At 36.9% G+C, this 27,770-nt stretch overlaps 1 protein-coding gene across 3 annotated transcripts; it reads left to right on the top strand.

The window, feature by feature from the left end:
* The first annotated feature begins 1,201 nt into the window (after positions 1–1,201).
* Positions 1,202–25,973, top strand: dhx37 (DEAH (Asp-Glu-Ala-His) box polypeptide 37). Of its 3 annotated transcripts, none has more exons than XR_007933940.1 (28): positions 1,202–1,349; positions 3,925–4,034; positions 4,322–4,491; positions 4,663–4,775; positions 5,287–5,635; positions 6,064–6,212; positions 6,949–7,041; positions 7,119–7,215; positions 7,349–7,462; positions 7,806–7,907; positions 8,218–8,332; positions 12,039–12,137; positions 12,408–12,478; positions 13,592–13,739; positions 14,090–14,166; positions 14,885–15,117; positions 15,547–15,658; positions 15,852–15,958; positions 17,351–17,539; positions 18,322–18,446; positions 18,554–18,670; positions 18,938–19,110; positions 19,599–19,713; positions 19,911–20,048; positions 20,180–20,269; positions 21,293–21,366; positions 24,933–25,030; positions 25,133–25,173. XR_007933940.1 is itself a non-coding variant. In XM_028824815.2 (28 exons), the coding sequence occupies exons 2-28, from the start codon at positions 3,950–3,952 to the stop codon at positions 25,207–25,209; spliced, it is 3,435 nt and encodes a 1,144-aa protein (XP_028680648.1). In that variant the 5' UTR covers positions 1,202–1,349; positions 3,925–3,949; the 3' UTR covers positions 25,210–25,972. The 3 variants fall into 3 exon arrangements, 2 of the variants coding, with proteins under 2 accessions (XP_028680648.1, XP_028680649.1); XM_028824815.2 differs by having other exon boundaries at positions 20,180–20,274; positions 25,133–25,972; XM_028824816.2 differs by having other exon boundaries at positions 1,227–1,246; positions 20,180–20,274; positions 25,133–25,973.
* The last annotated feature ends 1,797 nt before the right edge of the window (positions 25,974–27,770 follow it).

Here is a 27,770-nt window from a genome sequence, read left to right as displayed (position 1 = left end):
TGCTACCAAGAACGATCAAGTAGGACTTATATTAATGGATGAAAATTCACGAGCTTGGGCTAATGTATAGCCTCTAGCCTACAGAGCCATAAACATTAGACAAGTTTCATAAAGGATGGATGTCAACACTTCTTAAGGGACATCATGGGCATTTGAGATCAAACCCCTACCTCTCCATTTGTTTTTACTGATTGCCAACTAGACATGCCAAAATCTCAGAATGAAAAGAATACCAGCCAGATTCATTCACAATTCTCAACCTGATTATTATACTTTTGGGGCAAAGGTGGTTTTGGGGGTATCAGGCCCCAAGCAGAAAGCAATTCTGTTTAGGCCACAAACGGACCCGTCCAGAGAATCTGGTCTAGAGACATCTTTAAACTTTCCAAAGTGAAAACACTGGGGACCAGGCACCTTTCCGGAACAAATGTTTATTAGTTTCAAACACCTTGGTTAACACAACCTGCATCTTGTTCTAACCTGCACGTCGGCTCTTTTTGTGCAGTACTTGGCCAGTGAGCAAGCATCTGTCGTTCCGCTGTCTGTTTAAGGGCGGCACGAGCAGATCGTCAGCGGTGGGGGGCAGCAGCAAGCCGACAGTTTTTAGCCGGTGGCCCACTGTTGGCTTGCGGCTCGCTTTCTGGAACCTTTATTTGGATAGGTCTTTTGGGAACTAACAATGGTCCCCCATATGGCATTGCTCTGAAAAACCACTCTGGCACCTTTAATGTTAAGAGTGTAGCCACAGATCAATTTTCGGGAATGTATATGAACAACATCGTTACGAACCTTAACCTTTGACAGAGAACTATCAAATATCTTGTAATTTTAATTTTCAAGTGCTGAAAATCACAACATTCCTGAAATATGTTATATACAGTAGTGGGCATCAAAATGTTAAGGCAACATGGTTTGATTTAAAAAAAAAAAAAATCACACCTTTGATGGCGTCCGGATGCGTCCCGTCCAGGAAGGGGTCTGTTTGTTGCCTGTTGCTGCTGATACAAACGACATATCTCTGCAGCTCTGCATTTGACTACGCGGGTTAAAAATAAATAAATACATAAATAAATATTGATAAATGTGTATTCGGATATTGATCCGTGCCCATCATCAACAACGATGGATCCGCGTCGTTCATGTTCAATAGTTTGAGGAACAGTTTTTGCCGGAACCTTTTTCACGAGTATAAGGAGCAGGCGGCTTACTACTACCCGCACACCCCCACGGCACGACGTAGCAACATGTGAGTGTTGTAGTGCTGCCTGACAAGGTACTTGATGGCGATCTTCTCTTCTTTTTCCAAGAAGTGCAGGATTTGTTTTTAACCTGCCCGTCTCACGAGTCCGGTAAGTCCGTGAAGTTTGCTTCAATTTGGAAAGAGGGCCAAAGTAGTCAAGGTGGGATCTGGTGACTTCAAAGTCAGTTTGTCTCCATGCACTACAGTGGCATCGGTCAGGTAACTTACTGGCGGGTAGCAAACACAACACTGTCCGTCTATCTGTAATCGGTTGTATGCTTTTGAAAGAATATGTGTTTATTTTGTTGACAGTTTAAAATAGGGTTCCAGCGTAGTAGTTTCGAGCTCCTTGATTTTGTCTTGCTCGAACTTCACAATATAGTTTCTGTTGTTTACTCGTGCTTGTTAATTGTACGAAATCCAGAGAATGTCTTCTGTTTCCCTTGCTCATGATTGATGTTGTCCATATTATCAGATCCAATTTGCATTTGTTTAGATATTTTTTTCGACAAATTGGAAAAAAAAACAACATTGAATTAGAAAAAGGGTCTCGAACTAAAACAAAATCTGAGATATGTACACACAGTATATAGTCCAGTCTCCATCCAGCGTGCCATAAAATATGCCTTTCTATTATGAATACTGCAAGTTTAGAAATGCATAAACTACAGCTATGTCCTTATGTAATAGTGTACCTATATATTTATGTACTCTGTGTGTTTATGTGTATGTATACTTTTTAACATTTCGAGTACGAACTGGTATGCCTTCCTTTGGGTTGTGCAGTGAGTGAGAAGTATGGATGCAATTCTACTCTCCTAATAACATCAAAATGCTAGCATAAACAAACACATTTTAATATAGTGCTTCTTTATAATGTACAGTCACTTAATGTGCTTTTCTAGTAGAAACTTGAATTCATATTTGCTTTACAGCTAGAGCACAGGCAAGTAAAATGACTGGCTGTAAGTTAGACAAAGATACAAACTGAACTCATGGCCTTAATTTTAAAGTTCTCTAGGCAATTGCACCTACCTGCCAAATGGGTGAAACTAATATATATATATTTTTTTTTGTATAGGTTTATAGGGTCATTATCATCACATGTACTGTGCAATTCATAGTTATACTGTATGTACTAATCAACATGCAGTGTGTTGCCAGAATCAGTGAGCAGACAGCTCAAATTTAAGAAGAAATTCAAAATATAAATGTGTCCAGTTAACTTTTTTTTTGTGAAATTTGTGAAAATACACTTGTATGATGCAAAAAAAAAAATGATTACTCTCCCTGCATGGCTAACTTCTATTCAGAGTAAAAACTTTGACGATACATGGAGTTTAGTAATTTTCAGAGTTGTACAGAAACAAAACAATACTTGCCAATTCAAAATTATATACAAATATGGTTATGTGGAGTTACAGTATGTGCTCAGTTAGGACTTTCATGAAAGTGAAATCTGTTAAAAGAAACAGCTAGTAGTTATTAAAAGAAAAAAATACATATGTTGTTACATGTAAGCTGGAAATCTGTGAAACAACTTATTTTAAGTGTATAGTTTTTATTTACTAATGGTAAGTTTTCTTACAGCTATCATTTTACATAGCTTTAAATGTGCAGCAGGACAGAGGCTTTGTACAAATTCACAGCTGTACAGCTGGATAATACGTAAGCTAAGCAATTAACAAACACATATTCTGCTTTATCAGTTTTGTGGTGTCATGTCTTAATTGTAATATTTTCTAAATACTAGATCATAGTATTCCTAATCACACCATGAAGTGGTAGCACTGCTGCCTCATAGTAAGGAGAACAGGGTCCCAGGTCCTCCCTGTGTAAGCTTGGGTTTTCTCTGAGTGCTTCAGTTTCCAAAATTAGGTGAACTGGCAACACTAAATTGGCACTAGTGTGAGTATGTGTGTTTGCCCTGCAATGGACTGGTGCCCTGTCTAGGGTTTGTTTGCACCTTATGCTAACTGGGATAAGCTCCAAACACTCCAAGGCAACCCTGGCCTGGATTAAGTAAGTTAGAAAATGACATGACATATATTAAAATGTTGTGGAGCTCTGCTTAGGAAGGGCCAGTAGTTGCAGGAGGACATACTAGGTTTAAAGCCTGACCGAGTCACTGTCTGTGTGTTTTTATGCACAGTCCACTTGTGTCTTAGTGAGTGTTATTTTTGAGAAGTCCAAGTTTCGTTCCACTTTTCCAGGACATGAAGGCTACATTAAGTGGTGTTACTATGCCCTTTGAAGGACTACGGTTGGTTCCTTTTTTGTTCCCAGTGCTACTATGATATGCTTTGGTCCCTGAGCACCTAACTTCAGTTAAGTGTGACTAAATTCAGGCTATGGATAGATGGGTTATCCTGTGCACATGTTTTTATTACCATTGTTGACGTATCAGTAAAATAGGCTTTTTCAAATAGCATGGTTTCAAAAGAGACTTTTGTTAGATTTTAATCATATGTTTCGATATGTGTACTAATAGATATTTTTTGATTTGGAATACTGTAACTAAATATGTGACATTCACTATTCCAATATGTTATTAGCATAGAACAATAAATTAATGCTATTGCTTAAATGTATGATAAACCTTCTAGACTATTTCTGTAAATGCTATAGTAATTTGGATAATAAAGCTTTTTTTTTTTTTGTCCCTCGGCCTGTGCTCATTGCAGGATCTAGAAGATTGGGAAATTGAGAATGAAACACAACAGCAAAGAGCATTCCCAGCCACCAAACAATAAACTGCCGGAGCCTAGCTTCAATGTACAGATTGAGTTGCAAGGTAAGCGTTTTAAGTACTGGATAGGTATAACCACCCAAGAAAAGCTGAACTTTTTTATCCTTTTATCTTGTAACTTGTCATTTTATATTTTCTCTTTTGTCTTGTTATGAGTTTGACATGCAGTTAGTCTTGCAGCTAATGCACTGGACTGCCTTGTATTTGTTTATTCAGCATTTGTTGAATAGAGTGCATTAATTAGATCATCCTTTTGGTTTTTATTTGAAAGTGGGTAGGTACAAACCTACATCAGGGAATCGGCACATTTACAAGTTTTGTTTCTTACCTAGATGGACAGTCATTGAAAGGTGTGGATGAATGCAATGCCCTTGTTCTCCCAGCGGCAAAACCAAAGAAACGCAAAGTCCAACAAACAGCTACGCCAAAAAAGGCTCCCCTCACTAAAAAACAAAGGAAACTCCTACAAAAGGTGTTGGAGAAAAAGGAAAAAAAATCTCAGGTAATAGAATTCTTTTTTACTTTATCAAGGCTCTGTATATATATTTTGTTATTTGTGAGAAGAAATCCTCAAAAATTATATTTTAATAATTAAGTATTATCAGTGTTTTTTTTTTCTGCAGTTTGTCAGTACCTTTTTTAAGTTTAATGTATGCACACATTTTATTATCAGCGGGCAGATATCCTAGAAAAATTAGCTGCTGTTCAAGCCACTGAAGCAGAGATGAAGCTCCTGTTCACCACCTCCAAACTGGGAACTGGCAAACGTCTTTATCACACCAAACTGTAATGTACCTCCTGTAAAATTGACTTTTCTGTATGTTCACTTTTGAATTTATGTGCGTTCTGATAACTGGTTAGTTTTAACTAATTCAGAGTTGCCCTCTTCTGTGTTAACAGAGAATATAGTAGTATCCTGTAAGCAAAATGAAAAGAAAATCTCACTTCATTGTCACTAAGGTATACATAGGCAGTAGTGTCTGTGTTTATTATGCGACACCACTTTTTAATGTGTGCTGTTCGATAAGCAGGTTTTGCAAATTTTCAAGAAGCAACTCACACAAGTCAGCTTTATTAAGAATTGAACGCGCTCTCAGTTTGGCCGCTTAACATTGTCAATAAGAGTTCAATAATTAAAATAACAAAACTAGCTGAAAGTTTTTCTTGGAATTGGTAGTGTGTTTTTCTTATTAATTGTGAAAGGTTCTTTTATTTTTGAAATGGCTTCAATTTGACTTTCGATTTTTCAGTAAGCTGTAAAAATCTCAGCCCTTCTGAAAAGTGTTTTTTTATTTAGACTTGATGAGGAAAAAGAAACTGAAGGGCCAGCCAAAATCAGTAGTGTTAGTGGAGCGAACCGAAAACGAAGATGGAGAAAAGAAGATGAGGAGGAGTGCACTGTAGCATCGGAGAGCAGTACAACATCTGATAGCTCTGATGATGAAGAAATGCAAGAAGACAGACAGGTTGAGACTATCACCCAAGCAATTGAAGTAGTTGAAGAAAAGACAAAGGAAAGTGTTAATTTTCAAAAGGAAAGCCCACCTGATGGATCAGGAAAATCAACACTATTAAACCTGCCTTCAGTGAAAGCACCTTCAGATCCTGCTGTTTTTGTCCCTGTGGATAGGCTGCCAGAAATCGAGGTTGGTTATGATTTATATGTGTAAGGTGACTGGAACATTCAGAATGCACATTATAGTACTTGGAATGAGTGTCTGTTTGATTCACACTCTTTAACTTCTGCATTTAAAGGTGTGGGGCACTAACCATGTGACATGCTTTTTCCTGCTTTGTACAGAATCTGGAATTCAAAAGCACTTTGAAAGTGATCTAGCTCCAAAAGATATTAATTTACATAATTGTTTGAGATTATCTGGTCACATAGCACAAGCAGGCTGCCTGCAACTTTGTCTTCTAAACCTACACTCACTAATTAACTTTTATACTCCCCGTCCTTGTGACACAGCATATTTGTTTTTGACTGCAGTTACTCTGGTTCTTCTTTCTCCTTGGCTTTGACCAGAAGATAATTCTAGGTACCTGAGACATACTTTCTACTCTTTCACTTCAGGTTGCTCGGCTGAAGCTTCCTATTCTGTCTGAGGAACAGGTTATCATGGAAGCTATTAAGGAGAACATGGTTGTAGTTCTCTGTGGGGAGACTGGAAGTGGTAAGACAACCCAGGTACCACAATTCCTGTATGAAGCTGGCTATGCAAGGTATGTTTTAATTATGGATACCTACATGACTGATACTGGTTTAATGTTTTGAACACCTACATGGGTGTTTTGGTTATTACTGATATAGCTCATTAATTGAAAATAATATTACTAGCAAGAAAAGTTGTTTAGGAGTTAAGGATGTAAAACTTAACGTAGGTTAGGCTTTATTATATGTTCATACAAAGCTTTGTCCCTCAGCCCCTACAAAGTTAAATCAAACAAATTGGAATGATGATATAACATTAAGCAAAATAAAATTTAGGCCATATAGTGCACATCTATATGTTCAGCTACAAAATTTGTTTTCTCCCCCCAATTAACTGTTATGAGAGACAGTGCCCATTTCTGCACAGAAATCAAAACAAACCATCTAAGGGGTGTCTATTGTAAACATCGCAGTACATTAAAAAATGCGTTATGGAAGAAGAAAAATAGTGCATTTAAAATTTATGAAGATAAGGTATAAGTTACAACAAAATGATAAACTAGCTTGCTTGGACTAAACATTTAATCTACATGTACCCACATTCTTTAAAGGCTGATTAGTTTTGTATTTAATAATGTGAACCCCACACCTAATATGCCTAACTTGCTGGGGTCATCAGACCTTGACAAGAAATTGCACAGAAAATTAGAAATTAGGGTTGGGCTTAGTAAAAATTCTGATTTACCCACATATTTTTGTCGTTATTATTATATATCAATAAATTGTTAATGTATACATTAATTTCAGGAGTGATAAAATCATCTGCATCACAGAACCACGGCGTGTTGCAGCAGTGAGCATGTCTGAAAGAGTGGCCAGGGAAATGAACCTTTCAAACAGGTGAGATTACTGTACGCCTGCTCCCATGACAGATTTTTTTTTTAAATCAGTAAACTGACTGTGGTATCATTTAACAGGATAGTTTCATATCAAATCCGATATGAAGGAAATGTTACAAGTGATACAAAAATCAAATTTCTCACAGATGGAGTTTTGCTGAAAGAGATCCAAAAGGTGTGTTGTTCAGCAGACTGCGATATATTGTAATTGTCTAAATATTTACCTGCTCTTCCACTTTGACCTTCATTTTGGTTTTTGTTTTCCTATATTTTAGACTTCTTTTTTCTTATCCTTATCACTCTTTCAGGATTTCTTGCTCACAAAATACAGTGTTGTAATTATCGATGAGGCTCACGAGCGAAGTGTATATACAGATATTTTAATTGGTCTCCTCTCTCGAATTGTGCCCCTTCGTAATAAGGTAGGTTATGTGCAAACATTGTTTAAGTGTTTTGGTTTATCAGATTCATTTGCTGTAGTGCTGCAAATCATGTACTCGGGAAAATTCTTGTATACCATTTACCCTCTACTAATATTAAATGTACTATGTGTGAGTCTTTGTCACAGCTTAAACAGTGTTTTTGCACAACTGCATTTCGGGAGGCTTTTGGTTTCACTGCTTGCATGCTATAAAATGTACAATGGTACTTGAGAAGAATTAATTGTTAAGAAATATGGTAGTTGAGAAGATGTAATTTGTCACAATTTGGCATTTGGTCTTGAAGCACTATAACCTTTGCACATTTTGTCTCTCATTTGAAAAGAAAGGGCAGCCCTTAAAGCTTATCATTATGTCTGCTACGCTCCGGGTTGAGGACTTCACAGAGAATACTCTCCTCTTTCCTACTCCACCCCCTGTTATAAAGGTAGTTGGTTTGTTACCATAAATAATTTTGCAGTGTTGTCATGCATGTCTTAGGAGGCCATTTTTCATTTTATTGTCTTTTTTGGACACATTAAAGACAGTAAATACATAAATATTATAATAAAAATATTACACAGATATTAATGGGAGGCCAGCGAGCCACTAACCCTTTTAAGATGCTATTAGATAACATAAGATAGTAGAATAAATTGGTAATTAGAAAACCATAGTCTAGAGTGATGGTACGAAATTCTTCTTGTATTGTGTTTAAATCTTTAATATAATTTTATCTAATAATAATTTGTCTTCAGATTGATGCCCGGCAGTTTCCAGTCACTATTCACTTCAATAAGCGCACTCCCATTGAGGACTATGTTGGTGAGACTTTCAGGAAGATCAGCAAGATCCATCGTATGTTGCCACCAGGTAACTTTTTTATGTATTCAGGGAGAAGTGTAAAAAACTGATAGCAAGAACAGTGAATTTACAGCTTAAAAGGCATTCACGGACATTCTAGGTATTTTAATGGTAGATTGAGTATAAACTCGGAGAAGTGAAATTGAGATCTTCGTGTTTTTAATGTTGAATGTTGCACTGAGTCTAAATCTGTATCCCAAATGTAGCATAGTTTATACAGATAGCTCAGTTTGAAATGAAAAAGAGTTACCTATTCAAGAAACATTATCATCACTTTGGTAAAATTGGTTTCATTGTTCCAATTAAATCTTGGGAACATGCAAACACTTTACAAATGCCGTACCAATGTACTATTTCTGGTATACTGCACTGCAGTGGCTAGTTATGTCCCCCAAACTCTGTACACTTGACATCTTCCAGTGGGTTTATAGAAGTGTACCTTGAATAGTTGCAGAACAGAAGAAGAAGAAAATATCTGGGATTGTTAAAAGAATCGGCACGGTGTGTTTTCATGTAATGCACAATTTATTATAAAATAAATGCAAGAATATAGTGATCATTGGGGAGACAAGTAAATTATATCATTTGTTAACTTTAGCTAGTGTAAATGCCTTTGGTCTTGATTTCAACAGTAAATATTAAAAATTGCCCATTGGAAGAGTAAAATAATATTTTTTTTAATTCAAAGGGTCTTGTAAATAAAGTACAGTTGCATTTCTGTTTCTACAATTATTCTGCAGTGAGGTTAAATCTGTAATCTGGTGGTTTACAGATCAGCACCTTGGTCACTAGACCACAGTGTTTAAATAAAATATGGATAAAAGTCTGTAGTGCTCATGGGGATTTTCTGGATTCCTCCGTGCTGTACAACATTTGTAAAGATTAGAGGATTTTATATAAATGTGTATGTTTATAAAACTATAAATTGATGTATTTTTTGGGGATGGACGTCATCCATTAATAGTTACTACAAATCATTTTTGGGGTGATAGGGTTTTTAAACCACCATCTGACTGCTCGGCTGCACCATCTCAAAACTAGCGTTCATCTTGCCACAGAATTCTCAAGATATATACTTTGTTTTGTACTTTGTATTTTTAAATGAAGAAAGAAATGAGTTGGGGTCCAAGTGGGATATCCAGTTCATTTTCCTTAATAGAAAATAGAAGGCATGAACATTCAGTGCCAGCAGCGAGTATGGCACAGTCAGTTAAAATATATCTTTTGCTTTACTTTTGACTAGAGACCATTTATTTGTAAGATTTGTGAAGAAGTAACCTTATTAAAATGTTACACTCTATCACGCAACAGAGTACTTTGATTTTTATTTTTTAAGACAATAAAAGAAAAGGGGGGAAAAAATATACAATATTTGCCTTTCATTCAAGGGGACCGTAAGTAAAGGATTTAAATCATAAAGACTTTGTCAATATTACCAAAGTTGTAATTTTGCTCAGTATAAAAGCAAGAATTCTATTTCACAGATTACAGTTATTTAATTAGCATTTTGACTATCAAATACAGTACTATCTTTGTTCAAAGCAAATCAATTAAATAAACCATAAAAAGATCCTGGAATGTGCTGTTTTTAATGTGTGCATTAAAATTCCTGTTGTTGCTTAAATAGAAGCTATTATGTGGATTAGTGACAATAAATTGACCTAATTTCTCCCTTGTGATGGAATCACATGTCATCCATTTCTGGTTCCTTCGTTTTGCCTGGTGTGTGAATAAACAGATCCAGAAAGCAAATCTAATACTTTGTGTTGCATGAGCAATTCTTAGGGCTGCTTTTTGTGTATTTCTGCCTCATCTATCCATCCATCCATTTTCCAACCCGCTGAATCCGAACACAGGGTCACGGGGGTCTGCTGGAGCCAATCCCAGCCAACACAGGGCACAAGGCAGGGAACCAATCCCGGGCAGGGTGCCAACCCACCGCAGGACACACACAAACACACCCACACACCAAGCACACACTAGGGCCAATTTAGAATCGCCAATCCACCTAACCTGCATGTCTTTGGACCGTGGGAGGAAACCCACGCAGACACGGGGAGAACATGCAAACTCCACGCAGGGTGGACCCGGGAAGCGAGCCCGGGTCTCCTAACTGCGAGGCAGCAGCGCTACCACTGCGCCACCGTGCCGCCCTCTGTCTCATCTATTCTTTTGCAAAACAGTTTTACTGGGTAGGTAAATATAGTGTGTTCAGCATTGTGTAGTTCAGTTGTACTCTTTAAATGGTGCTACTGAGCCAAACTGAAATGTTGCCTGCAATGTGGAAATAAGTAAAAAGAAAAACTTATTGCTTTATGCGAGTTTTGCTGGGTTGGTAAGTATATACAGTATATCTGGTACTTCAGTATCAGTCAGATACTACATATGTTCTATGTCCTAGTAGTTACTGCTTGGTGTGAATTATTCATATTGAATCTTGTGTTATGCCTCACTATGTACAGTATATACTGTACTTGTAAAGTGAACTCTGCACAAGCAAATGCAGTATACATCAGAGTGCACTGAACAGAATATCAGTTAGGAAACATTCATTTGCATTAAGTCAACTTGGCTGCTGCTAGTGTCAAGCACAGCTTTCAACAGTCCATCAGTAGTAATCACACCTCAGCAATAAATTCTGAAAGAGGCATTTATTTTTCCAAAATAGCATCTGCACTACTTTGAGTGCATGCCCTCTACTCTGGGTAATTTTTTAGAATTAGCTGATGCCTCTGCATTGCTTGACTAGTTGTCATATACTGAATAATAAAGAGATATTATATAATTTACATTTTTATATACAGAAATCGTTGTTTTTCACTTGCTTTTGCTTACTGTTGTCATATCATACTGATTTATTAGTTAAGGCAGTGTGCATCATTTTGGTGCAATAGTCAAGTTCTGTTACCACAGAGCAGATCATTAAGTTAAAATCCCGACCTTGGCTCTGTCTGTGTGTAGTTTGCATATTCTCCCGGTAGCTGAACAGATACTTTAGATTAACCGCCCACAATCAAAAGAGGTTTTTCTGCATTGGTTCGAAGTCAGTGAGTGTGGGTATCTTTGATTTTGCTCTGTAATGGGCTGACACCTTGTCTAAAGCCAGCTGATTGATGTGGGTTGGTAATGGATGTTAACATGTATGAATCAAGCAACCCAAAACCCCGTACAAGAAAAAACTGTTTCAGTATGGAGACAAAGGGCTGTCCAAATGTTGCGCTATCCTAAGTGATCTGAATCTGATATGATTTGATTTCAGGTTGCTGGTCACTGCCACAATCAGAGAAGTGCCTCAGGTCCATACGCTACATCGAAATAATCAGAAGTCTAGTTCTTATTTTTCTGGATTATAGATATAATAACAAAAACAAAATGATCATAATTTTACCTGGGGAGTAATCTTAATTTTTGGAATCCTCACTCATAAAATTATTTAGTTCTTAATAGCAAGCCATATTTCTTTATTTACTACTGCCAGAGGCACAATGAAATGAGGATGAAAACAAATGCTTTGTAGTTTAATATAACTTGTCTGATTTCATGTGTTACCTGTTTTCTGTTTATCTGAATCTGTTTTATATACTGCTTGTCCTGTTTGTGATACTAATATATACATTTTTATTTTTGAAAAATTCATAAGGACAAGTTTATACTAATGAGAAATGTTGACGCAGTGGTCCTCTTTCAATTCCTTTCTTCTTTTCATTTTTTTAAGGTGGCATCTTAGTGTTTTTGACAGGGCAGGCAGAGGTGCACTCACTGTGCAGGAGGCTGCGGAGGGCCTTCCCTTTCAAACCAAACAAAAAACCTGAAGGTATATATATATATATATTTGGATACTCTTTGTCTTGGCTTATTAAGTAGCTTTGGTAAAATGGCCTTCCTTAGTGTTTGGGGTCTTATTTGTACTGATGTTGATTAAAAAAAAATAAAAGAGTGGGTGGGTGTGTAATGTTTCTGCCAGAGTCCATAATGAACACCAGAATACAATCTGGAAACTAGTGCAGCATGGCAGAATTAGTTTGATCATTGAGATGAACTAGCATTAAAATACTAATAAAATTAACACCACTTCTCATGGCAGAGATGGATGAATCAGAAGAGCCTATTTTAGAGAGAAAGAAGCTGAAGAGGACAAAACAAATGAAGGTCATGGTGGGTATCCATAGCTATTACACCTGTTAAGTGTTATGTTTTTATTTATTTACATTTTTAAGCCATTTCAGCATTATATAGCCAGTGATAACATGACTTTGAAGAACATCTACAAAGTTAAATATAAATCCTGTAATAGACCTAATAATGGGTAGAAAAAGTATACATCTATTATTTATTAGGCACAGCAGAATTACTCAATAACACATTTATATAAAACAGATTGAAAGTTAGATTCCATAACACACTCTTTTTCCTTGTGCTCACAGTTCCTCTCCTCCCTCTCAAGAAAAGTGAACGGCAAGACAAATCTATTGTTATCGGGAATCCCAATGCATGCATCAGTATTATAAAATCCATCTGTTTTTGACCAGAATATGTTTCCTTAGCTTATATAGCTCATTGCTTTCCTTCTGCCTTTCAATGATGTTTCAAGTCACATTAGTGAATGTGAATTATTATTAAATACAGTTTGAGTACAGCATTTTGTTTGTTGAATTTGCAAGTTACTTTGGCAGACAATGTGGCATCTGCTAACACTATAGGCAATATAGAGCACGAAGAATACATTTACATTTTTACTTTTCTCCAGCCACAAACCACTCTCATCCCCAACAAATGTTAAATCTCATTATAGCTCCTGTAGTCGATGATTTGTAAAAGGATTAACATTATGAAAAGAATAATTATTTAATTTATAACTGCTTGTCTATTCTTTGACTGAGATTGAAGCTTCTTTTTTATTAAGGCTGATTATTTGGTTTAGAATTTCTGACTTTATACCTGTCATTTATTCACTTTTACACCTCTCCTTCCAGATCTTTCTTTCTTGTTTTTCTCGACACTGTTACATTTTCACTTATGGTTTTACAGGATGTTGATATTTACTTACTTCAACAAAGTATTCCTACTTAGTGGTGAAAGGCCATCTAAAATTCCGACATCCATAGGTACAGTATGCAAGGCAGCACTAACTCATACTGTACAAAGCAGTAAATGCAGAAAAGGATATTAAGCAGAGTCTGTCAGGCTAGAATTGAGATTACCTGGAATTTCACACACTGCCAGTTATGTCTATGGTAAATAATGATTTCTGAACATCGTTTTGTATAGACTATGCCAAAGATCAATCTTGATAACTACTCGGCTCTTCCTGTGGATGAGGGAGATGAGGACAGGGATGCTGGCATTGATGATGAAGAGGACCTGCCTGATTCAGATCTTGATCTTGATATTGGAGATGACGACACCGGTGAAGAAGGTACATCAACTAACAGCGGACATTCTTTTTATTGTATATGTTAATTCATATGTGAAGTAATCTTGAACCTTTAGATAATCATAAGAATGGGTTTTGCTGAAATTGTGTATATGCAGAATAAAGGCAGTTTAATGAATGTGAGTGTTCCTTTGTCCAGGAATTGCTCCTGCTTGCTGGGATATGCTCCAGCTTCCCTGTGACCCTCTTGTGGATAAGCGTATATAGAAAATGGATGGATATTCTTAATGAAAAGAGGATTGTTTGCTTGATATCTTTACAGTAAAAAAGACCACTAAGACATAAAACATTTTCTAATCTCTGTGTACGTTTAACTTTGTTTTGAATTGCAGGTATGAAGCCGGACCCTACTCTGCCCCTCTATGTTCTGCCTCTATACTCCCTATTGGCCCCAGAAAAGCAGGCCAAGGTAATGTGTATTTTGATAAGAGTACATCTCAATTAATTAATTAATTATCATTTGGCCAGTAGTGTTAAAATCTTAGTACTGTATACGGTTCAACTGTCTGTTAAATACAGAATTGTAAATTATTAAAAAAAAAAAAAATGAACCTTTACTCTTGATGCCATAGAACAATTTAAAAGTGGTTTATCAAGTCAAAACAAATCTAGACAGATTCCTGTTTTTGAAAATCTGTTTGTGCTTTGTTTTTTGAGAATTTCTACTTCTAATACACTTCTAATAGTGCCAACCTCTTGGTGAATGTACTGGCCAGTAAATCATATGATTAACCATTTAGACTCCACTACTATTCAATAATTAGCTCTAAATTACTTCCTTAGTCTGCTATAATATCCATTGCAAAAGAAATCTGGAAACGTTTGTAACATTGGTCTTTAACATTTATTAAGTTGGTAAAAGTTTCAGTTAAAAAATATGCATGTAGATCATAAACCCAATTAATACATAGTTGTAATGCTCAGAATTTAAGCCTTCACTTCTTTAAGTATCAGTTGATACCCTAAAACTTTTCTTAATAATGTCTGTTAAAGGGATTATACAGCAGTGCACTTTTGTCTTCCTGCTCCTCAAGCCATACCAGAAGATGCAATTTCAGTACAGGAATGAGTGTTATAGTATATTTAATCCCTTCACTTTGATTTTTCATTAATGTGATGGCTTTCAGGTGTTTCGCCCACCACCTCCTGATACAAGGCTGTGTGTTGTTGCCACCAATGTAGCTGAAACATCCCTCACTATCCCAAGGATCAAGTATGTGGTGGACTGTGGGAAAGTGAAAAAGAGATATTACGATAGAGTCACTGGAGTATCCTCTTTCAAAGTCACTTGGACCTCCCAGGCCTCGGCCAATCAGAGAGCTGGGCGAGCTGGCCGCACTGAGCCTGGCCACTGCTATAGGTGAGTACTTGGCAGCAGTTGAAGTTTGGAGCAGATTCAAAGAAATAACGAGGCCTGGGCTGGTCTTGTGCTTGTAGTTTTTTGTTTTGATGATAGATTTTCACTAAATATAAAAAATTACCCATCAAATTATTGGGGTACCTCTGAGACAATTTATCAACCAACAAATAACAAAAGGTTCCTGGTATTTGTATTGAGCTAACCAACATTACCAGCATGTTACTTCCTCATTAGGTCATAAGGGGATTAAATTTCACCAAGTGGAAGTATTCTGACAAATAACAACAGTTCTCACAGTATATCTTACAATATTTCTGGTGTTGATTTAGAGGAGAGTTGGATACAGAGAAAAAGTGCATTTAAATTTATAACATAAGTACTCTGTTAATCTCTGAATGCTATCTAAAACTCATTCTTTTGTTTTTGCAGACTGTATTCATCTGCAGTCTTTGGTGACTTTGAGAAATTTACACAGGCAGAGATCACGCGGCGACCAGTGGATGATCTTGTTCTTCAGATGAAGGACTTGAACATTGAAAAGGTCTGAGAAGTAATTAATTCATGAGTGAGTGTATGTTCACTGCCTAATGGTGATTTGAAAATGTGAGGTTTGTTGGTTCACTCTTTGGGATGTATGAAATATACTTTGAGCAGTTTGTTCAGGAATTTATTTTATACTGCTGGGAGTTTATTTCTGTGCATTCTACCTTCTCATACTCACAACTCCAATCTAGGTAATAAACTTTCCGTTCCCAACCCGGCCCTCATCCGAAGTGTTGATAGCTGCTGAGGAGCTGCTTATTGGTCTGGGTGCATTGGAAGAACCTGCAAAGTCTGGCAGGTAGGATGGTAATTTTATATCAGTAAAATCTAGTATTGCTGTCCATTTGGGGATGATTGCAGATGGTGTTTGCTGAGCATGCATACTGCTCAGTTTCACTTGTGGGTTTTTAGAAATAGATTCATATTTTTAAAACACTGGAACATATGCATTAAACGCTCCTTATGAACTTCATGACCCTTACGTTCCCTTATTTATTTCAATATTTAATTCATGTTAATTCAAAGTTCACATACATTCTACCCTTGGATGAAATCACAAAGATTTAGTCGACCTAAGATAATAATGTTTCACATTCTGTACTGGCCTCATTGCAACATACAGTGTTAATTACGCCAGTTTCCATTGTAAAGCAAGATTATGGCTTAGGTGTCAAAAAGATGGATTTAAAAAACTTTGTTTTTGGCCAGGGCATGGCAGCAGTTCTCATATATGACAATCTCTCTCCAAAATTTTCAAACTTGGAAGCTTTCTACAAACACTTCATATGATCACATGTATATTCTGGCTTTAATGTGTTTGGATGAAGAAAAGTTATTGCTTACCACTAGAGAGTCTTATATTGGTTCACTGGTATTCTTAAAACATCTTTTGAAACAGTTGCTTTCGTTGGTGATTTCCAATAGCACAAATCTGTTTTTTTAATCATTGTAGTATACTATGTTGTCACGTTTTCCTGCATGTATGATGATGTTAACATATATATATTGTAGCAGATGTAGCGCTTGTCCACCTCTTGAACCCTCAGGTACCACTCTTGAGACCAGGTGAAAGTACAATAACTATTATTTTTATTATTGTACAGTGCACAAAGCACTCCACACACCACACTCATATATTCAATAAACTCTTCACAATAACCAACCAATCCTCCTCGCCCAGACACTTCGCCACCCTACCTCCCAGCTCAGCTCAAATGTCTGGGCTTACCCATAGTCCTTTTATAGCTCCTGACCCGGAAGTGGTTCTAAGCACAACCCACAAGTCCATTTACTTCCGGGTCAGGGCAAACAGTCCTCTTCTTCATCCCGGGAGCACGTCGCTTCCTCCAGTCACGTGACCGACACGCACTCCCGGGTTATAGGGCATGCAAGAGCCCACTAGCCCCCCTACAGTGACTCCTGGCGGCCCCCAAGGTATCCAGCAGGGCTGTGTCACAACACTACAAAGTTCATGAGGCCCTGCTGGAACTCGGGGCACGAATATGCTGTCCGGAGGGCTCCTCCTAGCGGCCTGGGGGTGGCGACCGGAGTCCATAGCCGGTCGTCCATCACAATATATATATAATATTATGTTTTATGCCATTTTCTTAATTGTTACCATACCTTACTGTTTAAAGAATTCTGTTGTATCTCTTGAACCATGATTCTCACCCACCTGCTGTAATTTCAGGCACCAGGAGCTGGAGCGAGCAAAACTAAGCTGTCCTATCACCCACTTGGGCAGAGTAATGGCTGCCTTTCCTGTTGCTCCTCGCTATGCTAAAATGTTGGCACTTGGCCGCCAACATGACTGCCTGCCTTATGTCATCACTATAGTGTCTGCTATGACAGTGAGGGAGATCTTTGATGAATTTGACAGGTTAGTTTGTTTGTGCATCATACAGTAAAGATGATGATCTGCGGAAACATGGAGCTAAATTTTGAAGGGGAATGTCTTAAATAGTTCTATGTACATTTTACTTTCCCACAGTGATACATGCCTTGTGTTTATTTTTGATCAGCATATGATAATCTAAAATTAATCTCTATGGTAAAAGATGTATTGGATTAATATCACTGAAATGTTCTCAATACGAGTGGCAAAGTGGTCATCGGTGTTTTTTATTTTTTTTAGCTTAAGGCATAGCTGGGATGGATTTGTGGCCTTTGTGTAGCTTACACATTTTTGCTGTGTTAAAAGTATTTTTATTTCAAATAATACTGGTTTTCTTCCAAATACAAAATGTGCATATTAGTTTAATTGCTATCTGTAAATTGACCCTGTATTAATGTGTACATGTGTTTTATGATGGAAAAATATTATGATCATGATTGGTTTCTGCGCTGTACTTAATGCACCAGGGAAAGGATTCAGCTTGCAGCATGACAAAAGTAGAAAACAAAAATTTTTAATGTGTGGACTGATGTCAATTGCTGCTTTGTTTAGGTTGTAGTGGCAGTTGGGAGATTGTTCATGTGCAGGTGGTGAACCATATTGAAAACCAGAATAGCAAATCACTGCAAAGCGACAGGCATAAAACAGTTTTTCTGTAACAGTAGAAAGGATTTCTGATATACATGTCCAGTACAAGAATCGCTTAAATATTATTTTGATACTGGTAGAACAGTAGTTATAGCATATCTCTTACTTTCTTCTTCTAGACCAGTTATTAGTGAAGAGGAGAAGGAAAAGCTCACAGGGAAGAAAGCCAGAGTATTGCAAATGAGATGCATTTGGGCTGGTCAGGGAAACTCTCTGCAACTTGGTGATATAATGGTGATGCTAGGTAAAATCTACCACTTCTCAGACATCAGCTTGTTTCTTTATACATGTTTACTTCGTTTTCTCTGAATTAGCAATTTGAGCTTACATGTTATCTGTGCTTGCTTGCAGGTGCAGTGGGAGCCTGCGAGTTTGCTGGCTGTACATCCAAATTCTGCAGTGATAATGGACTTCGGTATAAAGCTATGGTAGAGATCCGCAGGCTGCGGGGGCAGCTCACAAATGCTGGTAACACTTTTTCTACTTGATTTTTTTATTGTACAGGTTTTTTATAAATTATAATTTTTAATCACCTTTTTATTGTTAAGAGAAATTTAAGATGTTTGGTGTTTACTTGTTGTGCTTTTAAGGTCAATTACGTTAGAATGGAAATGTTCATTAGTGTCTGATGTAATCACCAGAACTGTATAATCTCTTATGATGTGGCACAGATGATTAGATTTTTTTATAGCTAACTGGCTCTGTAACAAGTCTTTTCCCTTATGCACATTCCAGTGAATTCAGTGTGTTCCGATGCCAAGCTGTTTGTTGATCCTAAGATGAAGCCTCCAACGGATTTACAGGTGACATACCTGAGGCAGATCATTTTGGCAGGACTAGGTGATCATGTTGCAAGGAGGATCAGTACAGAAGAGTTATTGGATGTCAAATGGAAAAATGGTTATAAGGTATGAAAACCTTCAGTAGAACATGATCTATCAAGTGAACTTGTGTAGTAGTTACATGGTTTAGCTTCATGCCGTGCTTAGCTTAGCTGGACCAATGCCTGTAAAGCGCAAAGTTGCTAGTTCAATAGCCAGCAATTGACTCACTGTATTATGAGTAACTGTCTTTGAAAAAAAATATGCCAACTACAGATGTATAATTGCAAGCACTTACTTTGTTTTTTAACTAAGGGAGAAATTAAGCCAAATTGTACACAGAAGATGTTTTTTGTCAATTTTGTGCAAATTCTGAGACATTTTAATGTCCCTTTTCACCCTTAATCCTTTCATTCTTACAGGAGCCACTATAAGATTCACAACTGATGCTTCTATTGTGCTTGTATTTTACAGCAGCAATATTAGCAATTATTTTACTATTTGCTAGTTTTATTTACTTGTTTTTCACTCAACCATGACAACCACTGCAGTGACTGTGTTGTATCTGTCAACAGACTCCCCTCCTGGATGAGCCTGTATTCATACATCCCAATTCTGTGCTCTTCAAAGAGCTACCAGAGTTTGTTGTCTATCAAGAGATAATTGAAACTTCAAAGATGTACATGAAAGGTGAGCCCATACATTTCTGGAGTCTCAAATGTACTTAACAGAAGAAGATGATTGGTCCTGGATTCCAAAGGATGGAAGGACCACTCGTGATTGTAACCAACAGCTTTGCATTGCTGCCAGTGCTTTAATAATCTATGTGACCTTTCAAGAAAGAGCTTTAAATAGATGGTTAATTTAGTACCTTTTTCCAACTGTAGGTGTATCTGTTCTGCAGCCAGAGTGGATCCCCGTTCTTCTTCCTCAGTATTGCCATTTTGGAAAGCCTCTGGAAACACCTGGCCCATCTTACTGTAAAGAGACAGGAAAAGTGAAGTGTCACAGGGAAAGCACATTCTGTAAGTAAAGTCCTACCCTAACTATGTTGTGTCTTTGGGTCTTTTCTTGGGAAGGGGATTTTAGTGACTTACACTTAATATAAAAATCCATAGTTTAAATTGAAAAAATATATATATTTTTGCCAATTCAGACCGAATAGGATGGCAGCTTCCGGCAGTGGAGGTGGACTACCCCCAAGGGTTGGATAAATACAAACATTTTGCCAAATATTTCTTGGAAGGTGAGGTAAGTGTCCATACCCCACATTACCCAGATTAATTTCAATTAGAGCTCTTGAACTTGATTTCATAAAAAATGTAGTGGAGTGAGGGCTTGGTGTAGTGGTACCCTGGGTGGGGTGACATTTGTGTGGAATTTACATGTTTTCAAAAGCTTGCTGCAATAGAAATGCGATAGATTGACAGCCAAATCAAAATGAATTCTGTGTGTGCCATTTGCAGAACTATGGTGTGAGTGTCACTTTCAGAAATAGTGGTCAAACTCCAGGATTTTTCTTTCCGCTCAGCTTTTATTTGGTATTGAGAACCAAACTGTATTTTATATATTTTTCTTACTAATAAAGTACTACAACTTAACAGATGTATAAAGGTTTAACAAATAGTGTGAAAACAACATGCTGTTAATATAGAAATGTGCATAGAGCCAACAAAGTTTTTACCTTAGAATCAAATATATTGAAATACATATTCTTACAATGAAATATTCGAGTAACTAGTGAAGGCAGAGCATGAAGCAGAATTTGAAATGACAGAGATGAGAAAGATCAGGTGGTTGTGACAGTTAATGGAGGGTGCAAACATGGACCTAATTGTGTACAGAACAATTGTGTCTTGAAATTGTACTCACACCTGGTAGTTTGTGGAATGTACTCAAATAAGTATTTAATCATGCAATAACACAATAATAAACTGTATCTTAGAGCAGTAATATAGAGCAACCATTTTCACTAACTGCATTTGCTGTGAATCAGATATATTTGTTTAAATTTGAAAATAGGTCATGTTGAGTTCTGTGTAAAGGAACAAATTCCTCCCGTCACAAAACCTGCTAGACAACTTTTGATGCTGTGAGTTTTAGTGCATCGTTTTTAACAGCTTTTCCCATTCTATCTCTTAGAAGCTTTGTTAACTATATCGCTTGACAGTGCAAGTTGTCAACTGTCAACATTCTGCTTAAGTGATCAGTTTCTTCATGTATTTTTATATTATTACAGTCTTCAACGTGTCTTTTTCTTTTCTTGCAGGTTTGTTCCAAACTACTGCCTTTCAGAAGTTGCTTGCTATCTAGTCCATCCACCATGTTAAAGAGTTGGGCAAAGTGAGTTGATTTTTACATAGGGTTAAAGCTTGTAGACATGCTTTTGTATGTCCATCCTCCTGCCGTGTCCAAGTTAAATTAGCCTGGAAATTGGTAAAAGGGGCCTAAACCCCCCAAAAAGTTCTTTAACTGGACAGTGACCTGATGAATTCAGCAAGCTTTTTTTACATTAATGTGGCCTAACTGCCTACTGTTGAACCAAAGGCAGTGTAATAATGTAAAAAAAAAAATCATATGGTTTTATGATCAACAAAGTAATGTATCCCTATTAGATAAAGCTTTCTGTATTTTATTTAAAAAAAAAAATGCAAACATTTTAGTGTTAGTCCTTCAGACCAATTCTTTTTTCATGTTAGTTTTAAACATTAAGTGTATAACCAAACTAAATGATTTATAATGTTGTACCACCAGCTTGATGTTGCTTCACATTCTGCAATGAACAGTTAAAAAAAAGTTTAGAAATGTAAATAATGGTAATATTACTATAAACACCTGGCTGGAGTGGTGGCTCTGAGGCTAGGGATTTGCACTGGCAATCGGAAGGTTCGAATCCCATAAACAGCAAAAGTGACTCTGCTCTGTTGGGCCCTTGAGCACGACCTTTAACCTGCAATTGCTCCGTCCTGGGTATGACGTTAACCTGCATCCAGCCCTGCAAGTAGGCCCTCCAACCTGTAGGGAAAAACCTGGGGGTTGGTGGCAGAATTGGCTCTCCAGCCACCATAAAAAAAACCTCAAACTGGTTCCATTTCATCCGAACTGGTGTGGTGCTGAGGTGGGTCACTTGTTGCATGGCTCCACACAGGTCCTAATCTGGGATCCTGAGTTGGTTTGTCATGTGGTGGGTGCAGCAATGTGCTGTACTATCAACGTGTGTTCGTAACCTTATTATAAAAATAATTGTTCTTTTTCTGGCATGTTCACCTTCAACTTACCAGTTCTAGGAAACTGGCATTACTAACAACATTACAAAACAAATGCAAGTAAATAGCTAAGCACTTGTGTTAAAGGCTGACCTTTAAAAGTATAGTTTAGTGCTTTCCAGTCCTGGTCTTAGGAGATCCCTGTGGCTTGCTGGTTTTTGTTTAAACCAGTTTCACAATCAGTGAGTCATTTTATTTCTGACTTATCTCATTGTTTTTTTTTTTTTTATGTTTTTTTGTTCTTTTGTTTCTCTTCATTTTGGAAAAAAAGCAATAGTGTGAGACTTACATCTACAACAAATTTCATTTTCCTATTAATACACTTTTTCTGCTAAATTTACAAGCTCAGATATACTTTAATATTGACAATTAACAATGAACAGTGAAGAAAGCTTTAACAACATAAATTTTATAACTGGGTTTGCTACATTTTATTACAATTTGTGTGTGTTTCATTGGTATATTATAATGGATTTTAAGAACATCATTTAGTTTTTATATTGTTTTTCCCCAAGTGTTTTATTAATTTAAGCAGTTATTTGCCCTGTTGTCTACTTCAGTTGCCATTTATTGTCATTATTTAATTACAACTTATGGGAGCCGATTCGACAGAAAAAGATTAACTAAAAGGGAAAAAGACAAAAGATGGTTGCAAACTTAAAACTATGACAAAATGTAGTATTCTGAATTTCTTATATATGTAAATCTCACACTGCTGCTCCTATCTAAATGTAGGATAACAAAAGAAAAAATACTGGCTAATTGTACAGTCAGGTTAACTAGAAGTAAAATAATTCACTGATTTGCAAAAGTGGCAGGCACAGGAACCCCACAGGATGGGGATTGGAAAGCACTGGTGCATAGTTACTTCAAATTTATTTTGACTTTTGTTTCAACCAGTTTGCATTAAACCATCAGAGAGCTCTTCTTCTGTGGTCTCTGTGAGGATCCCAGTGCAGTGACAGGGACACTGTGCTACAAAAATGCTGCCATCTTGTAAAACAGAGGTCCTGACTTTCTGGTCATAAAACGTCCCTGGGCATCTTTCAAAAAGAGTAGGGTATTTGGCGATGTCCTGGCTGACTTGCCTTCCATGGCCTGGTCATTCTGCCCCCCTAATCATCCCCTGTCCCTTATTACCTAACTATCTCTCTCACTCCTTCATCACTTAATAGCTAATCTGTGGCAAGCGTACTGGCTAAAGAATGGCTGTTGCCGCATCATTCAGTTGGATGCTACATATTGGTAGTGGTTGAACTGGTTCTCCCCTGTCTATGTAAATCCCTTTCAGCAGGTTAGAAAAGTGTTGTATAAATTATAAAATTACCTTAAACCAATTGTTCTAATTACTTGTAAGAAGGAGTACCACCAGTAATAATGCCCACCTGAGATAAAATTTTTAACAGAACTTGGATTGTGTAAAATGAACAGATAAATTTAACACAAATGATAATGGAGAGGTAAACAAAGGGAGAACACAAAGTTTCTGACAAAATGAAAGCCTGCTGTCATACATGGCTTACGTATACAAACCTGTTGCTTTCCTCCTGTCTTTAAGGTGGGGTTTTACACTTTTTTTTTTTTTTTTTTTTTTATATAATCATGTGCCATTATCTCTCTTCCACCGTTCTAATTTTTTTAGCTCTCGTCCAAGAGCCTTTGCTCAATGAAAGAACTCTATATATTTAACCTGGAGGTTACTTCTGAACCATACACCACCAAGTTACAGGGCCTTATGCCAGATACCAGCACCAGTGACCACTGAACCCTAATATGGCCTTAAAAGTGAAAGTTCAGTGTGAAATCTTCTGGGCTGATGGTTTAGTTGATAGGCAGAAGTAGTCTCTGGCTGCTTGCTGTATCTTCACTAGTTTCTCAATAGTTCTCCATACCTTTGCTGTGTTACTGCACTGTAATGGCCTCCATCTACCCACATAGGTAATTAGAGATACTATTCGTTTCTCAGTGTGTATTTTTATCCACCAATAATAATAATAATAATAATACATTTTATTTATATAGCGCCTTTCCCACGCTCAAGGCACTTATCTTACCTATCTAGCTCCATTTGACTCCTACAGGTAATTTTTTTTTTTAAGACACTGTAGAAATTGACAGACTTCACTGCTAGCATCAGAAGCAGTTGCACCTCTTAGAAACTATAGCGATAATATTTTATTTGGTCTCATTTTTGCCTAAAATTATTCAATGTGCAAAATTCTATTGACAGAATCACAAAATTAGCATTACACTTGGAATAATTAGAACAATATTCAAGTAAAAAAAAAAAATCACACTTGTTTGGACAGAAATGCTGCTCCTCCTATTGTGTGCAGTGTTTGAGACCCAAACTTTGGCCGAATCATTAATGTTTTCCTTTCCTATGTTCCATTTCTGATTGTCATCCATAGAAAATCTTTTTTTTGTTGTTGTTTTTGCATCTCATGCGAAGCTAAATATTAGCTACTGTACTTTAATTTAGGAATACAAATTGCAATGCTTCACATATTCTAATACCTTTTTTCTGCTTAGTACTATGTGTTTATTCATTTATGCCTGTTGGTGTAATTAATAGTAGGTTACAAGAGGTCTAAAACTTCTTTTTGTAACTTTCTAAATGTTTCTTTTTTTTAAACTTGACAGGCTGCAGCCTCGAACTGAGGTTCTCTTAACAACGCTAGTCTCAAAAGAAGCAGACTGCAGGGAGAATTTAATTGCCGCCTGGAAACAAAATCCAAAGTGTAAGTTTATGACATGTTTTATCAAGATCTCAGGGTAGTTAGATTAGAGAATTTTGCTTTCATTTCTCAATCTCTTGACCCCTTTTTTGTTTTCTTTCCTAGATTTGTTGACTGCTTATTGCCAGTGGCTTCCTGAAGTCACACATAAAAAAGTGGCGGAGCTTTGGCCTCCCTTATAATGGCCTTCTAGAAAAAAAAAAGGAAAGTGTTAACTGAACTTTTAAAAGTCCCTACACAACCCAGGGAGGACTTCCAAATGAAATATGCCTTTATATTGATGGATGCTGATAAAATCATCTGAAGAGCATATTGGATGGAGAGTGGAATGGGGCCTCAGTCTGGATCGTCTCTCGCTCTTTGATTTGTAACAGGCAGGGAGGGACATGGCTTAAAGAGCTGATGGCTTTTTCATAAATAATCCTGATACTTTTTTTTTTTTTTAAGTATCTGTAACATGTACTTTGATATCATGGCTATCAATCTTGATGACACTTCTCTATGAAGTTTTATGAAAACTGAAATGTTTCACTTGCATTCAAGTGATGGGGGTTCAGTGTAACAGTGAGTATTTTGGAGAAGAAGCGGTTTCATTTTTTTAATCATTAATAAACACAATCTACTACACTCTGCTTTGGGAAGATATGTGACTGTTTTAGTCAGTCAGTTAGTTATGGTTTTACTATGTTTCCTTCTTATTTTAAGCCAATTTGCTCAAGTGTTTTAATTTAATGCAGAAAAGTATTAATCCGTGCCTCAGGGTGAGGTGTTGTTCTATCGCCTAACAAGAAAAGATAAAGTTTTTGTATTTACATAACCCAGGTTTTGCACATTGAATAGAAAATTGTCACTGACTCCATAACCAAGACTAACATGGTGGCCATAACCATATAATACCTCAATTCCACCTTCTTATATTTAAAATAAAAGTTATAATCTGTGTGTGATTTTTTTTTTTTTTTTTTTTGTATTGATGAAAAAATATAGTGCTGTAAGAAGAAGTACTTCTTTGTTTATTAGTCTACCTACTGCTTTGTGAACATCTGAATTTAAAATATTTGAATTTTATTTATTTTTTTTGTAATTTCAATCAGCTTGTATAACTCAGCAAGACAGTGCACTGAATAAACAGCAGGAATGTGGGTATTTTCAGTGTAGGAATGGGTCTGAATTACTGAAACTTTTCCTTTAGAAAAATTATTGTAAAAAGTGTAAAATGAAGAATTGGCTGCATGTAGTGTTTGCTTTTTATTTTTTTAATAGATATGTGTTGTCTTTGTATTGCTTTTCGGGCAGTTAACGTCCTTGGGGTAGGTGCTGAATTGTGGCCTGCCGTTCCCTTTTGCCACAAGATACTGGGCATAGGGTTAATTGAAACATTGTTGCTTTCCACCTCGCCTTCTGGCACATAAAACTGGTTTTATGTAAAACCTGCTGATTTGATACTGTGGATCTTTCATTCTCTTTTCTTTTAGAAATCAATAATGCTGCCTTCAGTCTTACAGTTGTTTCAACAAATGTTTTCCTTACTGTGGCTCTTGGGTGTTATTTTACTTATCACCTATTTTTGGGATCTGTTTTTACCATTTGCACACCTACCATGATCCATGTTTTCTTGCAGTCCTGCCACTTTACTAACATCTGTGGTTGCCCAGAGAACAACTTACTTTGGCTGACTTGGATTTTCTGCGGATTAGGGCAGGCAGACTCGTGCCAGCTTGTCATCTGTTGCAGCAGGGCTCCTGAAGGACACATCAGCACCAGCTGCTTTCACTCTCCTCCAATCAGCCTGCTGTTGCTAAGGCTGTAGATATGTTTGACTGATTTGCTGGCAGGACCTTTGTGCCATGTGTTGGCTAGCAGGAAGAAGGCTGTGCTCAGCTGCATACACAAAGGAGGGCTTTGCTGTAAACGTGGACTGGACTGGATTCCTCCACAGTTGACGACTTGTGTGTCACATGCTTGATTTATCAGTCTCACGAGGTGCTAGGAGTGACGGGCGGGGGTGGAATGAATTTGTGCATCAGTGACTCAGCTGTTTCCAGAACATTCAGGTTGTCCTGGTTTACTCGTGGGACTTTGTTTTTCAGCCCTACTTATTCATTTCTAATATTAATAGGTATTTTGATGACTCACAAGTGCCTACATAAGAGTCTGGTTTTGTCTGCCATGCATTTAAATTTAATTTGTAAAGCTTTTGTGACAATTCATGGTATAAGCAGGTCTATTTGATGGCAAATCAGACAAATCATTTGAATGTAGAAGTCTTTCAGAGTTGAGTATAATGAAGATATGATTATGTATGTGGTAATTTCAAATGTCCAAAGCAACAAAAATGTAGAATTGAAGATATAAGTTGTGTGTGAACATAAGATACTGTATATTCACAATAAAAATACAACAAATGGTATATAACAGCTAAACAAAAGTATATCTTGCTTAATTACAGACTTGAAAATTGTATTGCTACTCTTTGATTGAGGCTACGGCTAGCCGTGGTCGTGTACAGTACCTGTTTTGGGAATTACAATGAGCACTATCTGGCAGGTGTGCATTTTTGTGTTTTAATGTGTGTAGTTCTACATTGATATATATTTTAATGTATATTTCTGTGGCATTTATATAAGTAATCAGAATATTTTGCTCTTCTTAAACTCTACCAAGGGTAGACATTAACATTTACTACTGGTTTCATTTAAAAGCAAATTGCAGTTTGCTCCTTTCTACCACTTAAGCATAATCA

This window comes from Erpetoichthys calabaricus, chromosome 18 (assembly GCF_900747795.2).
Source record: "Erpetoichthys calabaricus chromosome 18, fErpCal1.3, whole genome shotgun sequence".
In the NCBI taxonomy this organism is placed as follows: Eukaryota; Metazoa; Chordata; class Cladistia; order Polypteriformes; family Polypteridae; genus Erpetoichthys; species Erpetoichthys calabaricus.
This window is presented reverse-complemented; position numbering and strand designations above follow the sequence as displayed.

Bases quoted from the DNA above. Each gene is read 5' to 3' on its own strand.
- dhx37 (XM_028824816.2), top strand. From the start codon at position 3,950: ATGAAACACAACAGCAAAGAGCATTCCCAGCCACCAAACAATAAACTG. The intron at 6,213-6,948 runs GTATGTTTTAAT...CATTAATTTCAG, and splicing joins TATGAAGCTGGCTATGCAAG to GAGTGATAAAATCATCTGCA. The intron at 12,479-13,591 runs GTGGGTATCCAT...CGTTTTGTATAG, and splicing joins CAAAACAAATGAAGGTCATG to ACTATGCCAAAGATCAATCT.